At 45.2% G+C, this 13,916-nt stretch overlaps 1 protein-coding gene across 4 annotated transcripts in view; it reads right to left on the bottom strand.

Moving 5' to 3' along the window:
* TACC2 (transforming acidic coiled-coil containing protein 2) overlaps positions 1–13,916 on the bottom strand; it is a 231,036-nt gene that overhangs the window by 173,252 nt on the left and 43,868 nt on the right. For 3 of the 4 annotated variants that reach the window (XM_052661039.1, XM_052661041.1, XM_052661042.1), the window contains exon 4: positions 12,331–12,443. In XM_052661039.1, the coding sequence (XP_052516999.1) occupies positions 12,331–12,443 (113 nt within the window). The remainder of the gene's footprint in view (positions 1–12,330; positions 12,444–13,916) is intronic. The other variant, XM_052661040.1, reaches the window with a different exon arrangement.

Genomic DNA, 13,916 nt, shown 5'->3' with positions numbered 1-13,916 from the left:
AAAGATGAAATACCACTTAATAGTACATTGTGATACATTAAAGACACATATTATAGATCCTGAAGCAACCACTTAAGAGAACACAAATACTGTAGCTAACAAATCTAAAGGGAAGTAAAGGAGAATCGTAAAAATAATAGAATTTGTTAAAAGGCCAAAAAGGAGGGAAAATGAACCAAACAAGAGTTGGACAGAGAAAACAATAGGACTGTAGATTTAAACCAACCATATTAATAGTCATGTTAAATGTAAATGTTATAAGCACTCCAGTCAAAAGTTGGAGATATTCAGAGTGCATCGAAAAAGCAAGATCCAACTTATATGCTGCCTACAAAAAAGGCACTGCAAACTTTGCTTAACAAGCACAAATCTGTTAAGAGTCAGAAAAGGAAGAGGGGAAAGATATAGCATGAAAACACCAATCAATAGAAAGCTGTTGTCTCTATATTACATCAAAGTCAATTTCAGAGCAAAAACCTTACCAAGTGGAAGAAAGATTAAATGAAAAAGAGGTCAATCCATTAAGAGCATGTAACCATTCTGAAAGTTTATCTACCTCATAACCGAACTTCAAAGCACATAACACAAAAACTGATAAAAGGAGAAATGAACAAATCCACAATTAAAAGGCAATAGTTCCATACACTTTTCTCGATAATCGATAGAAGAGATAGACAATCAGCACAGATACAGAAGACTGGAACAACCACCACAACCAACTTGACTCTCTGACATTTATTAATAGGGGCAGAATTAATTTATCTCAAGTGTTAAGTGAAACATTTATAAGACAGATGATATTCTACACATTAAAAAAATCTCAATAAATTTTAAAAGATTTAAATTATTCAAAGTATATTATCTGGTTACAATGGAATTATATTAGAAATCAATAACAGAAAGGTAACTGGAAAATCCCCAACTATTTGGAAATTAAATAATACACTTCTAAATAGCCTATGAGTCAAAGAAGAAATGAAATTGATACGGATACAGTTAAAGCAGCATTTAGAGTGGCTTTTAAGACACTCAAACACCTATACTAAAAAAGGAAGATTCAAAGAAATGACCTGTTTCTACCTTAAGAAACTAAGAAACTATAACACGTGTTATACTTAACACTACTGAACGGTACTACTAAACACTACACTGGTTAAGACAGTAAATGGAACGCTTTGCCTTTTTAAACCACAATAAAAGCAATTTTAGAAAATCAGTGAGTAGCAGCGTGTAAAAGAAACCAGATACCAAAGTATACATACTGTTCAATACCATTTATACGATGCTCAAGAACTGGCAAAACTAGTCACCGGTGGAAGAAGTTCAAATAGTTGTTATTCTAGGACAGAGGTACTGACTGGGAAGTGACATGAATGAATGTTCTGGGGTGATGGAAACAGATCTGAGTGTGATTACAGGTGCATAGGAGTGCAAATACTCATCAAGCTCAGATTTATACACTTAAACAGTATGCGTTTTATTCCGATAAAAAAAAAGGTAATAGGGAAAAAAAGAAACTACGGAGACCCAAAATACTGGTGCTTGCCAGGGGAGGGAGGAAAGGGAGGAGGGAGTAAGGGGTGAATAAGCGGAACCCAGGAGATGTTTAAGGCGGGGAAACCATCCTGCATGGTATTATAATGGTGAACACATGACAATGTATAATACAGAGTGAACCTTAATGGAAAGTACAGATTTTAGTTCATAATTCTCAACACTGGTTCATTAACTGTAGCAAATGTACCACACTAATGCAAAATCTTAATAAAAAGGGGGAACTGTTGGTGATGGAGAAGGAAATGGCAACCCACTCCAGCATTCTTGCCTAGAGAATCCAGGGGACGGGGGAGCCTGGTGGGCTGCCGTCTATGGGGTCGCACAGAGTCGGACACGACTGAAGCGACTTAGCAGCAGCAGTAGCAGTTGGTGATGGACAGGAGGCCGGTGTGCTGCAATTCATGGGGTCGCAAAGAGTCATACACGACTGAGCGACTGACCTGAACTCAACTGTACAGAGAAGGGATGGCTTCAGGGAATTCTCTGTACCATTGTTTTTCGGTAAAATTGCTCTAAAAATAGCTTATTAATTATTCAAATATATTATACATTTATATAACATTTATATTAACATGTTTAAATATTTTTATATTTAAATATATAATTTATTATCATATATATTTAATAGTTTATAATTTTTTTAACTGACTCATTGGAAAAGACTCTGATGCTGGGAAAGATTGAAGGCAGGAGGAGAAGGGGATAACAGAGGATAAGGTGGTTGGATGGCATCACCAAGTCAATGGACGTGAGTTTGAGCAACTTCCAGGAGTTGGCGATGGACAGGGAGGCCTGGCGTGCTGCAGTCCATGGGGTCTCAAAGAGTCGGACACAGCTGAGTGACTGAACTGAATGATATATAAAATGTATATATGTACAGAGCTATCACAATCAATGAAGAACTAGAAATAAACAGAGAACTCTGAGGGAAACACACTAATATTTTAAGAATAGTTGTCTGTAGGTGGTGATTTCTTTTTCCCTCTCTACTTTCTAATTTCCTTTATTTTCCAAGTACTGTTTTAGAATAGAACAGCACTGTTCTTCTTCACTTCTTAAAGGTTCTAGGCTGAAACCAGAAGAGCAGACACTCACCTAACTCAGCACATGACCTTCTTTCCCAGTCAGCATCAAAAGTCCTCGAGCTCCCTCCTTCCCTCCCTCCCTCTCTCCTCCCCGTGTTTACTTCCTGCCAGAGATAAACAGTGAGTCAGAAGTTGGACGGGCCGCACCCGCCCTGCCTGACACACCCTGCCTTGGCAGGAGCCTGTTATGGGATCTGGGATCCGGAATCCAGGACTTCACAAAGCTTCGTTTAAAGGAACAGAATCCACTGCTTTAGGAAACAACGTCCCGGTAATGAAGCGCCGGCCCTCGGCTGCTGCTCATAAAACTGATCAGATCTTTTTTGCTTTTCCTTTTTTCTGGGTCTGAGAACTGACCTTGTTTAAAACAGACTGAGGTTTGCTTTCTAATTATGGAGACCACAACACAAATCTTTTCAGGTACCTGTAAGAACTCGGCCTCATGATCGTGGGCCTGGGCTTTGGGTGGCATCAAACCAAACTGGATTCTAGTCCTCAGCATGCCAGGTTCTATCTGTGTGACCTGGGGGCTAGCTAGTTCCTTAACCCCTCTGAACCTCAATTTCCTCATATAACCCCTCAGGTCACCTGCATTCATCCACACAGAGTAGCTGGGTAAGGTATGTGTTTATGTCCTGAGTCCACTCACCAGCATCCAGTAGCCTTAGTTCAAAAATAATCGATAAGGAAAACGAATCTGAAAAAGAATATATATATGAATAGTAGTTGGTGGTGTTTAGTCGCTAAGTCGTGTCCGACTCTTTCTGATCCCATGTAGCCCGTCAGTCTGCTCTGTCCATGGGATTTCCCAGGCAAGATACTGAAGTGGGTTGCCACTTCCTCCTCCACGGGATCTTTCCAACCCAGGGACTGGACCCTGAATCCTCATTTCCTGCATTGGCAGGCAGGTTCTTTACCACTGAGCCACCAGGGTAGCCTATATATATATATAGTGTATATATATATATATATATAGTGTATATATATATATATATATATATATATAGTGTGTATATATATATATATATATATATAATCACTTCGCTGTACAACTGAAATTAACACAGAATTATAAATCAACCATACTTTACCTGGTGGCTCAGATGGTAAAGAATCAGCCTGCAATGCAGGGGACCCCGGTTTGATCCCTGGGTTGGGAAAATCCCCTGGAGAAGGGGATGACAACCCGCTCCAGTATTCTTACCTGGAGAATTCCATGGACAGAGGAGCCTGGTGGGCTACACTCCACAGGGTCGCAAAGAGTCAGACATGGCTGAGTGACTAACACACTTCAAATTTAAAAATAAAAATGATTTTTTAACAAGTCAGTACGTGGGAATTCCCTGGTGGTCCACTGGTTAAGAATCTGCCTTACAATGCCCCAGTCCCTGATGGGGAACTAAGATCCCCTAGGCCACAGGGCAGCTAAGCCCACGACACAACTAGAGAGAAGCCCAGGGCTGCAACTAAGGTCCAAGGCAGACAAAATTAATTAATTAATTAATTTTTAAAAATACATAAAATTTTAAAAGTCAGCACAATAAGTCCCCTACAGAGGAACCTCTAAGTTTTTAATTTTCAAGGTCCCAACCCGCAAATCACAGAGCTGGTTCCCCTGGCAGCCAGCCCCCACTTTTAAGTGCTTTCCAAAAGTTGCTTCATTAGCATAACAAAAGACACCTTTATTGCTCTCACCACTTAGGAAATTCCAAAGGTCTTAGGAGCTCAGTGCCAGGGCTGGGATGAAGACCAAATATATGTTTCTTATTATCAATCACAAGACCACAGGTATACAGCAGGAAATGAGCTGTGAAGCACAAAGGAGAACACTGCTCTTCTCTCAAATGTGGGGGGCGGCCCTAAGTTTCCCCTAGTTTGAGACAGGGTTTGTGATAGTCAGTTCGCTGTCTGGTCAGACTGGTATCTGGTGGCAACAGGGGGTTTCCTCCTGGACACTGGGTCTGTGCCTATGGAACTTGGCAGATAGACCGGATCAGGCCAGTTTTTCATATCTCAGCAAATGTCTCCGTTTACTTAACTGCTCAAGCCCAAACTTCAAGAATCTTTTTGATTCTTCTCTCCCTCCTAAATCCCATCCTTCAGCAAGTCCTGGCATCTTTAGCTTCAAAATACACAAGATATTCAAAACTGCATATGTTTCTCCATCTTCACTGTTATCACCCTAGTCCTTGCACCATCGGTGGGTCGGTATCATCCACAGAAAGGTAAAACTGGCTCTCAGGAAGCAGGAAAAAACCTTAGCTATTACATCTGAGCATATTTATGTGCTCAGATACTCGGTCATGTCCGACTTTTTGCAACCCTGTGGACTGTAAGCCTGCCAGGCTCCTCTGTCCATAGGATTCTCCCAGCAAGAATACTGGAGTGGGTTGCCATTTCCTCCTCCAAGGGATCTTCCCTACCCAGGGACTGAACCCGAGTGTCCTGCGTCTCCTGCATTGGCAGGCGGATTCTTTACCACTGGCACCACCTGGTTTGTGGCCCTGCAAAGACCACAGTCCACAGACATGCACAATATATCTATGGGATTGAACTTTTCTTGGGGAAAGGGAAGGCAATGAGGAATGACGTATCTACAGAGGTTCCTATGGGAGGACAGAGAAAAGAAGATAATGAAAATAAGGATGGGTTTCTCTGTCCTAGTTCCAGGCACCCCTGCACCTTTCAGGGTCCTGCAGTGGCCTCTCCTCAGACCTCCTGGCCTGCAGTCTTGCTCCCTTGCATTCTCCACACAGCATCCAGAGAGGGCCTGCTGAAACACATATTGGTTCACGGTATCTAAATCTGGATGTCTTACTATAGCTGGCCTTCAAGGCCCAAGCCTGGCTGACCTGGCCCCTGCCCACCTCCCGCTCCTTCACAAGCCTCCTTCAGTTTCTGTAACAGATTCATTTCCCCCTCAGGTCTTCGCACTGCCTGATCCTCCCCCTAGATCTTCCTTTGCCTTCCCCCTTTTTGTCATTCCAAACGTAGTTCAAGTATCATCCCCCTCCTTGACCATCTAATCCAATGGTGCATCAGAACAACCTAATTGCTTCTGGGGAGGGCTCACCCCAGAGCCTGGAGAAGAACCCAAGACTTAGCATCTCTATCAAGTTCCCAGGTGATGCGGAGCCTGCTGATCTGGGATCCCCACTTTGACAATCACCAGTCTAATCCAAACCAGCCACTCCCTTCTTCCTTACTGTCTATCATAACACCCACTGGTGTCTTTCAGAGCTGTGACACTGCCTGAAAGGGCCCCTCTTCCTTTGGTTTCCTACTTCTATGTCTGAGTTCCTCACTACAACCTACTCATCCACTGGAACCGAAGTCCCCAGCCTCCTAGGATGCGTGTGTCCCCAGTGCCTTCCAGAAAAACAGGCCCCAAATGGATTCCCAATAGACATTTAGTGAAAGAAAAACACAGAGGAGAACATAAGAGGCGGCAGGAGTTTAATGTATGCTAATTATCCCTGATTTCTGAGCCATACATATATATATAAATTTATATATATATATATATATATGAACTTCAGAGAAGAGCAAACAAAAGTCAGCTATGGTTGTTGACTTGAGAGTAAGCCCTGGGTCAGTGTGTCTCAAGCTTTATCATGAGAGTCACATGGCTTTTTTATTAAACACAGATTTGGGGACCTCACCCCAAACCTACCAGATCAGCCTCTTTAAGGGAGGGGGTTAAGAAACGGGGTATTTTAACTCACAAGAAGGTGACCCTGGCGGTCGATCACTAGTCACAAATGTCCTGGCTGGAAACAATCACCCAGGGTATTTACTCAAAACACAGATTCCTTAACTCCACATCTAGTGATGCTGGTTCGGAAGGACTAGGATGGGGCCTAACAAACACCTGGGTAAATCCTGCGATCTGAGAAGTCTGGAAAACACGGTCCCTTATGATTTCACTTACTACCTTTCAATCTTTCACCCCAACCCTGATCTGCTTCTAAGCTATTTCATATAGTTTTAGAGTCACACCACACACACACACACACACATACACACACACGGAAGCAGCAACACAGGAATGAGCCAAGCTATCTGAGAATAACTTGTGTAAATAACTGAAGCCACCAAGAGGATATTAGAGCATTTGAGGCCACAATGCTCCATCATCACCCCATTAAACTGTCACTCCTCCCCAAGCCAGGGGCCCGGTTACATAAAGACCATACCAGCAGGGTTCCCAGAAAGCCTGATGCTCTTTTCTTCAATGTGTCTAAAATTGATCACAGGTTCCCTATAGCAGTTCTCACTTTGGACGTTCTAGTTTCTAATGTTGCATCCTTCTTTTAGGTTCTTGGTCGAGAACCTTAGCATCTTCTTAGACTCTCTCTCCTCTGCCTGCATCCAGACCATCTCCAGGTTCTGTGAGTTTGAAACCAAGGAAGACTCTGTGGGGCCTTTCTGGATACAAACCACTCCCTTGTTCCCTGCCTCTTGTTTGACCTTCCCTGAATTCCAAATAGCAGACTCAAGCAGTTAATGATTAGACCAACTGAGTCACAGGACTTCTGGTTCCTCCTGAAGGGATATAAATAAAAATATCCTGGTGGAGGATGGTGACTGTGTGCTGACCAAAAGCATGTAGACACCAGACTGGTTGGAACCAGAAAGCTGGTGACTGAGACTCCACAATCATCACCCTGTTGTTGTTGCCAGTTGCTCAGTCATGTCCAACTCTTTGCGACCCCATGGACTGCAGCTGGCCAGGCTGCCCTGTCCTTTACTATCTCCTGGAGTTTGCTCAAACTCATGTCCATTGAGTCAGTGATGCTATCCAACCATCTCATCCTCTGCTGCCCCCTTCTCCTCCTGCCCTCAGTCTTTCCTAGTATCAGGATCTTTTCCAATGAGTTGGCTCTTCACATCAGGTGGGCAAAGTATCGGAGCTTCAGCTTCTGCATCAGCCCTTCCAGTGAATACTCAGAGTTGATTTCCTTTAGGACTGAATGGTTTAATCTCCTTGCTCTCCAAGGGACTCTCAAGAATCTTCCTCAATACCAGTTTGAAGCATCAATTCTTCGGTGCTCAGCCTTCTGTATGATTCAACTCTCACATCTGTACATGACTACTGGAAAAAGCATAGCTTTGACTACATGGACCTTGGTCAGCAAAGTGATGACTCTGCTTTTTAATACGCTGTCTAGGCTTGTCATAGCATCACCCTGTTACCTACCATCAACCAGTAAGAAAATTGTTTATGAGGTGATCAACCCTCATCCATTAATACTGCCTTTAAAATCCCTTCTCTGAAGCCATCAAGCAGTTTAGATCTTTTGAGCATTAGATGCCCATTCTCCTTACTTGGTGGCCTGAAACAAACACTGTACTTTCACTCACCACAGCTCAGTGTCAGTAGATCAGCTTTGCTGCACGTGCAGCAGACCCAAGTTTGGTTCAGTAACAGGTTCTACCCTGGGATGGTTTCCCAGCCACCATCCTTCTACTAAAGAGCATTCCCTAGGGCCCTTCCAGCCTCCCAGCTCCAGTGCGTTAATCGGGACCTAAATTCCTGGAACACTTTGCTTGCTCACAGAAACCCTTGTTTAAATACAAACCAACCAACCACAAAGCACTTCCCCAGCTCTTCCTGTTACCTGCAGGATAAAATCTCAACCCTTCCCCTAACCTCCAGGTTCTCCTCAATCTGGCATCACTTCTCCAGCCTTGTTTTTAATGAACATCCACCCCCAGGTCTGGGCTCACTTCCTGCTCTGCCTCTGAGAGGTCCAACTGGGAACTCTGCCCCTACCTGGAATGGCCTCTACAGTCATCCCTTTGGTTCAAGTTCCCCAGGAGCCCAGCAGCACAGACCAACGGCTCACGCAGATCTCCAGCACAATGCAGTGCTTCTCAAGTGCGATCCCAGGACCAGGAGCACCTGGTCTGGAACTTGTCGGAAATGCTCATTCTCAGGCCTGGCCCCAGACCTACTGAATCAGAATCTCTGGAGGATGGGTCTAGCAACCAGGGTATTAACCAGCCTTGCCGGTGATTCTGACGCCTGCTCACATTTGAGAGCCAAAGAAGAGCAGTTAAGACTGCTGGCTGTTGAGTTTCCACTCTTCTTTCAGGGACAAACCGGTGCCAGAAGTTTACCCAGGAATCTCTTAGGGACCCTCCTTGAGAAAGGTCAGTTATCTCTGAAACATTGCTTGGCGCCTTCCTCTGAGAATGAGCAGGTATGATGGTGAAGCACAGGAAATGGCCACTATCCAAGATCTTTCTTAACCTGCCAAAACTGTAATTTCCGCTGGTGCAACCTGATGGCTTCATTATCTGGGGGAAGATTGTATCATAAGATCCATCATGTTGTGAGTGTTTTGAAGGCAAGGGTTCTTGGGACCCAAAGAGGGGAAGGGCTCCAAAAGACTGGACAGTGGAGCTGGAACCAGTCCAGATGCGTTTCCAGGACAGCTGTGCTCGAGGGTGGACACAGACGAGCAGTAAGAGGGGCAGCCTAGGGGTACGCTCGTCGTGAGTGGGGGCCGGGCCTCACACTCAAGAGCCCACGGATTTCGGCAAGGCGGAGCACCTGGGAGGCTCCACCCAGCCTCTACACAAGTTTGGCCAATGCAGGGCTAAGTTACAACAGCGACACCCTGTGGCAACTGGAAAGCAAAGCAGCTGAACGGCGGGGACTCCCTATTGGATGAAGATAGAACGTCTTTGCGGACGTATGAATCCGTTTTATGTATTCAGAGGCTAGAAGAGCTTCCAGGGGGAAACAATGGACTTTCTACCACTAGGGCTTGGATGGCATAGCGCTCCAAGCCTCAGTTTTCCTCCTCTGGAGAGTAGAGATAACGGCTTGTGCAGAAGGACAAATCTTTGGAGATATATATATATATATATATATATATATATATATCAAGCAGGATCTTAGTCCTCCGGACCGGGAATTGAACCCATGCTCCCTGAAAGGGAAGCACAGAGTCCTAACCACTGGGAAACCAGGGAGTTCCTTTTCCCCTCTCACTAACCATTGGCAATATTAACATATGCCTTCCTCCTTATATTCTCTTGCCTCCAGGTCCACAGGGCCACTGCAGCCCTTTCTGTGTTTTCCAAGTAGAAAGCAGAAATAGTTTGAGGTCACTGGCATTTTCTATCTTTTGTAAAAATCTGTAGCATGTCCTTCGAAGAAAAAGTGCTGGCTGTCCGTTGAGGGAAAAGGAGAAGATAAATGCACTCAAGAGCGATGAGGAGAGAGCGGGGGAAGGCCACAGGAAGTAGGGAATCGCCCAGCCGCCCTCCTGCTTCCTGACTGTGTCCTCGGGTTCAAGATAAGATGAGCCCAGAGCGCCGAAGGGAATAACCAGGGCTCCCAGCCTCACCAAAGTTCCCCCTGTGCCAGGTGTATTGTGAAAGCAGCCTTCTCAGGGCCCGAGGGACAGCAGGGCCTGAGCCACTGGACATCTCAGTGATGTTGGGGTGGGAGGAGACAGGTGACCGTCTCGGTAGATCAGGTCAGGAGAGAGGTTCCCAAGGATGATGACAGGGGCATTCTTGCCAGCCTAGTGGAGTAAAGGGCTCAATTGGAAATGAATTCATTTAAAGAAAAAAAAAATTTGTCTTGTATGCGTAGAGCATTTGGCATAGTTTTTGGTGCCCCGTCTGCAAAATGAACGTCAAATGCTAGGGTGATCATTGGTGTAGATGCCAAGGGTGGCGTGCCCCACTGAAACTTCGCACGGGGGAAACTGGGTTCACACTCTCTTCCTGTAAACATCCTGCTTCCTGGCCGCTTCTTGCTAGTTTCTGAGTTAGTTAGTGCAGAGCCCTGTGCGATAGACATGGGCACATTCATGGAGGGGAATCATGTTTTTAATTGCGAACAGAAAGTTGCTTTTTTTGAGCTTGCTCTTAGAAGGCACCTCTTATGTTCAATTTGCATGCCAATTAGAGACAATTTGTCTTCAAGGCAAAGTTAATTGACTAAAGCTGAGGAACAAGAAATGAAAGACCTTTGAGCTGCTGTTCCTCCCCAGTCCCACTGGGACACAGGTCTCCCCAGGTAATTCCCAAACCTCTCAAGGAATCCCAGAACCACATAAAGATGGAGACAAGAGCTGGATGTTGAGGTATCAGCCATGAGTGACTTCCCTTGTGCAGGATTCCAGATCATTCGATTCGCGATCACGGGGAGCCAATCTGGACTGTCACCCAGTCAATTTAGAGCCAAATAGTAAACCTTTGGTCCTGATTTTTTTTTTAAAGTTCATGAAGGCGGAACAGCCATGGAACCCTGGGAGGCAAAGGAGGCTCCCATTTTGCAAAGAATTAAGATCAAAGGTGCCATTCAAGTTCAAGCCTCTCTCAGCAAAAAAAGAAACCTCTGCCCCATATGATCATCATTTCCCTAAAGAAATCCAATGTTTATGCAAGACGTTCAAAGTGCCTTCTCCTCAGACCGCATAATCAGTTGTTCTTCAGTTGCTAAGTCGTGTTCCACTCTGTTGTGACCCAGTGGACTGTGTAACCAAAGCCACCCAGAAAATAACACCAGCAGGCATGGAAATTCCTGCCACCAGGGGCCGCTCTTACTCACCCAGGACCTTCCATAGTTCAAAGCCAAAGCAAAACATGTTGCTAAACTCTTCAAGTGAAAAGTGATTGCCCACGGGGATGATCCAGAGAGATGATATGGGGTGGGAGGGGGGAGGGGGGTTCAGGATTGGGAACTCATGTACACCCGTGGCTGATTCATGTCAATGTATGGCAAAACCAATACAGTATTGTAAAGCAAAATAAAGTAAAAATAAAAATTAAGAAAAAAAAGTGACTGCAAAGCTTTTGAAACCCAGAGTCAATGACAGGGACTTGGTGGTGGGTGTGACAGGATGGTGATGGACAGGGGACAGTGTGTATCACTCAATTTTGCATTTTTGGTCCTTGTTCATTTGTTCCTTTAAGGTCTGTAACTACAGCCTCCCAGAAGCTGGGCTTCAATTTGTTAAGCAAGGTTTTTCTAACCAGACCATGTGTTGAACTCACAATTATTCGTTGCTTCCAGTGTCCTGACCTGTGTCTGTTCTGGGGACAGAATGTTCAAGTATGCTCGTCCTCTACGTCTGAATGATTCCAAACCTGTGGGTGCTGAACAATAGCCCCAACAGGGAAATCAGGGCCTAACTGTGGGTCAGAATGAGCAACCACTGACGACTGGGCCACACCTGCACTGGCCGAGTTCCACTGTGGCACGGTAGCCTTGCTGATTTCTGAAATGCATCCACCAGCCTCCCTGGGACTGGATGATTGCTCTTTGACTCCTCTGTCTCACCGTCCGGAAGCCCGCCCTGACTTCTGTCTTGGAATACAGACTCCAGCTTTGCCACAGATTAGCCACACCCTCCTAAGGCAGCCTTGATCTTTTTTATTGTTAAGTTCTGAGAATGAGGAATAAAGACCTGGAATGCTGTGGTATGGAAGTCTATCATTACTAACTGCATCTCTGGGCAGGAAAATACTAATTTTCCCATCAGGCAGGTCTAGGCAAATCACAAAGACGTCTAGGAACCACTGCTTGGAACATTTCACCACCGACGACTACATCATGGATTTTAGGACAAAATTTCCAAAGCAAATGGAGCAAAACCAACGCTGAGCAGGCCAAGAGCTGGCTACGCCTTGGGCTGGGTCACGCCTCTGGACCTGGTCCTACCTGGGCCGGTCTCCTGGGTCCGTGCCTTCGGATGCCTCCTCGGGCTTCCTTTCTACTCTCTGACTGTTCCCAGGCGGTTGCACAGATCCTGGACTTCGCGCCAAAGAAGTCTTCTGGGCCACAAGAAAGAGAAATTGGAAAGGAAATCAAGTAGGAATCTTTGAAAACACAGAGACTTTATCAATAGGTCACTGATCACAACATTGAAGAGCAGGGGTGTTTTTATTTGTTCGTGGTTTTGCTTTACTGTCCGTCTGAGCATTGACCTAGGTGCTGAGCGAGGCTTTGAAAGCACATGGTGCGCAAAGCCCTGCTCTCACCTAATGGAGGAGAAACACAGCAAACCAGCGATTTGTGCTGAGTAGGCTGAACTGTTTCAGTGAAAAAAAAAAAAACATACTGGGGACACCCATCACACTTTGGGGGCCATCTGCTTCTGAAGAAAGTGGGATATCGAATCTAAGATCTTAGTGCATCTTGTCTGTGACCTCACCTCAATGAAAATACACTTCCTGCCCCTGCCCCATGGTTTGCACACCGGAATTCAGCTGGAAACCGGAAAAAAGTACTGAAGGGAGAAAATGAGGAGGAAGCCTGGGGCCACTCACTGAGGTCTCAACCATTCTAAGAGTTGGTCATCATTTCTTAAATGGCACAATAAGCATGTCTGCTGTTCACATGATTTTTTCAAACCAAAATGCAAACATTTAAAGCACAGTCAAAACGTCAAATCATAGGACAGAAAGAGATGAGATGTTTTAAAAACTCAATTTAAATGATGCTTGTTTAAGTCTGATACAAATATCAGAAATGGGGGAAAGGACTTCTAGGAATCCCCAGCAGTATTCCTCAAAGCAGTCGTTGTCTTTTTTTTTAACACAGCTTTTTATGTATTTATTTTGGTTTTTGGTTGCACTGAGAGGCTTGTGGGATCTTACTTCCCTGCAGAATTGAATCCATGTCTCTTGCAGTGGGAATTGAACCCATGTCTCCTGCAATGGAAGCACAGAGTTTTAACCACTGGACCACCAGGGAAGTCCCCAGTGGCTGTCTTTTGTCTTCGCAGCGGGGTTCCTGAACCCCCGCGCCCCGAAACAACACACACACTTTCCTTTGGGGCCAGATCTGCCTCTTCTAAAGAACTGCTCTTCTGTCCGTCTGTCCCTAAGGTTCTCATGGAAACGTCAGTCCTCGCGCCCCTCACCCCTGCCCATCCAGATAGGCACAAGACTTGGGTTAAGGCAGGTCCTTCCCCAAGACTCCCCAGAGAACCAGAGGGAGGGTAAACTGGTCGCTGGCTCTGTTAGAATATGAACGCAAGAGCTCCTGGCAGTCTGTCTCTGCCATGGTGGAGGAAGGCGGGCTGCAGCAGAGAGTACCGACTCAGCCGGTAGAGAAAAGCCAAGACGGAATGTTTCCCCATCTGGTCTCTTTCACTGAGTGGTTGGCTGCTTATAGTCACCCCATTGTGTCCAGAGGTAAAGTATAAAAGATGCTTCAGCTCTCGAGAGCTCAAACTTTCCAGTGCTAAATAGGAATACTACAGTTGGAAAAATCTTCATTCACTCTTGCTGAGACAGAATGAA

This window comes from Budorcas taxicolor, chromosome 23 (assembly GCF_023091745.1).
Source record: "Budorcas taxicolor isolate Tak-1 chromosome 23, Takin1.1, whole genome shotgun sequence".
NCBI classification, from domain to species: Eukaryota; Metazoa; Chordata; class Mammalia; order Artiodactyla; family Bovidae; genus Budorcas; species Budorcas taxicolor.
This window is presented reverse-complemented; position numbering and strand designations above follow the sequence as displayed.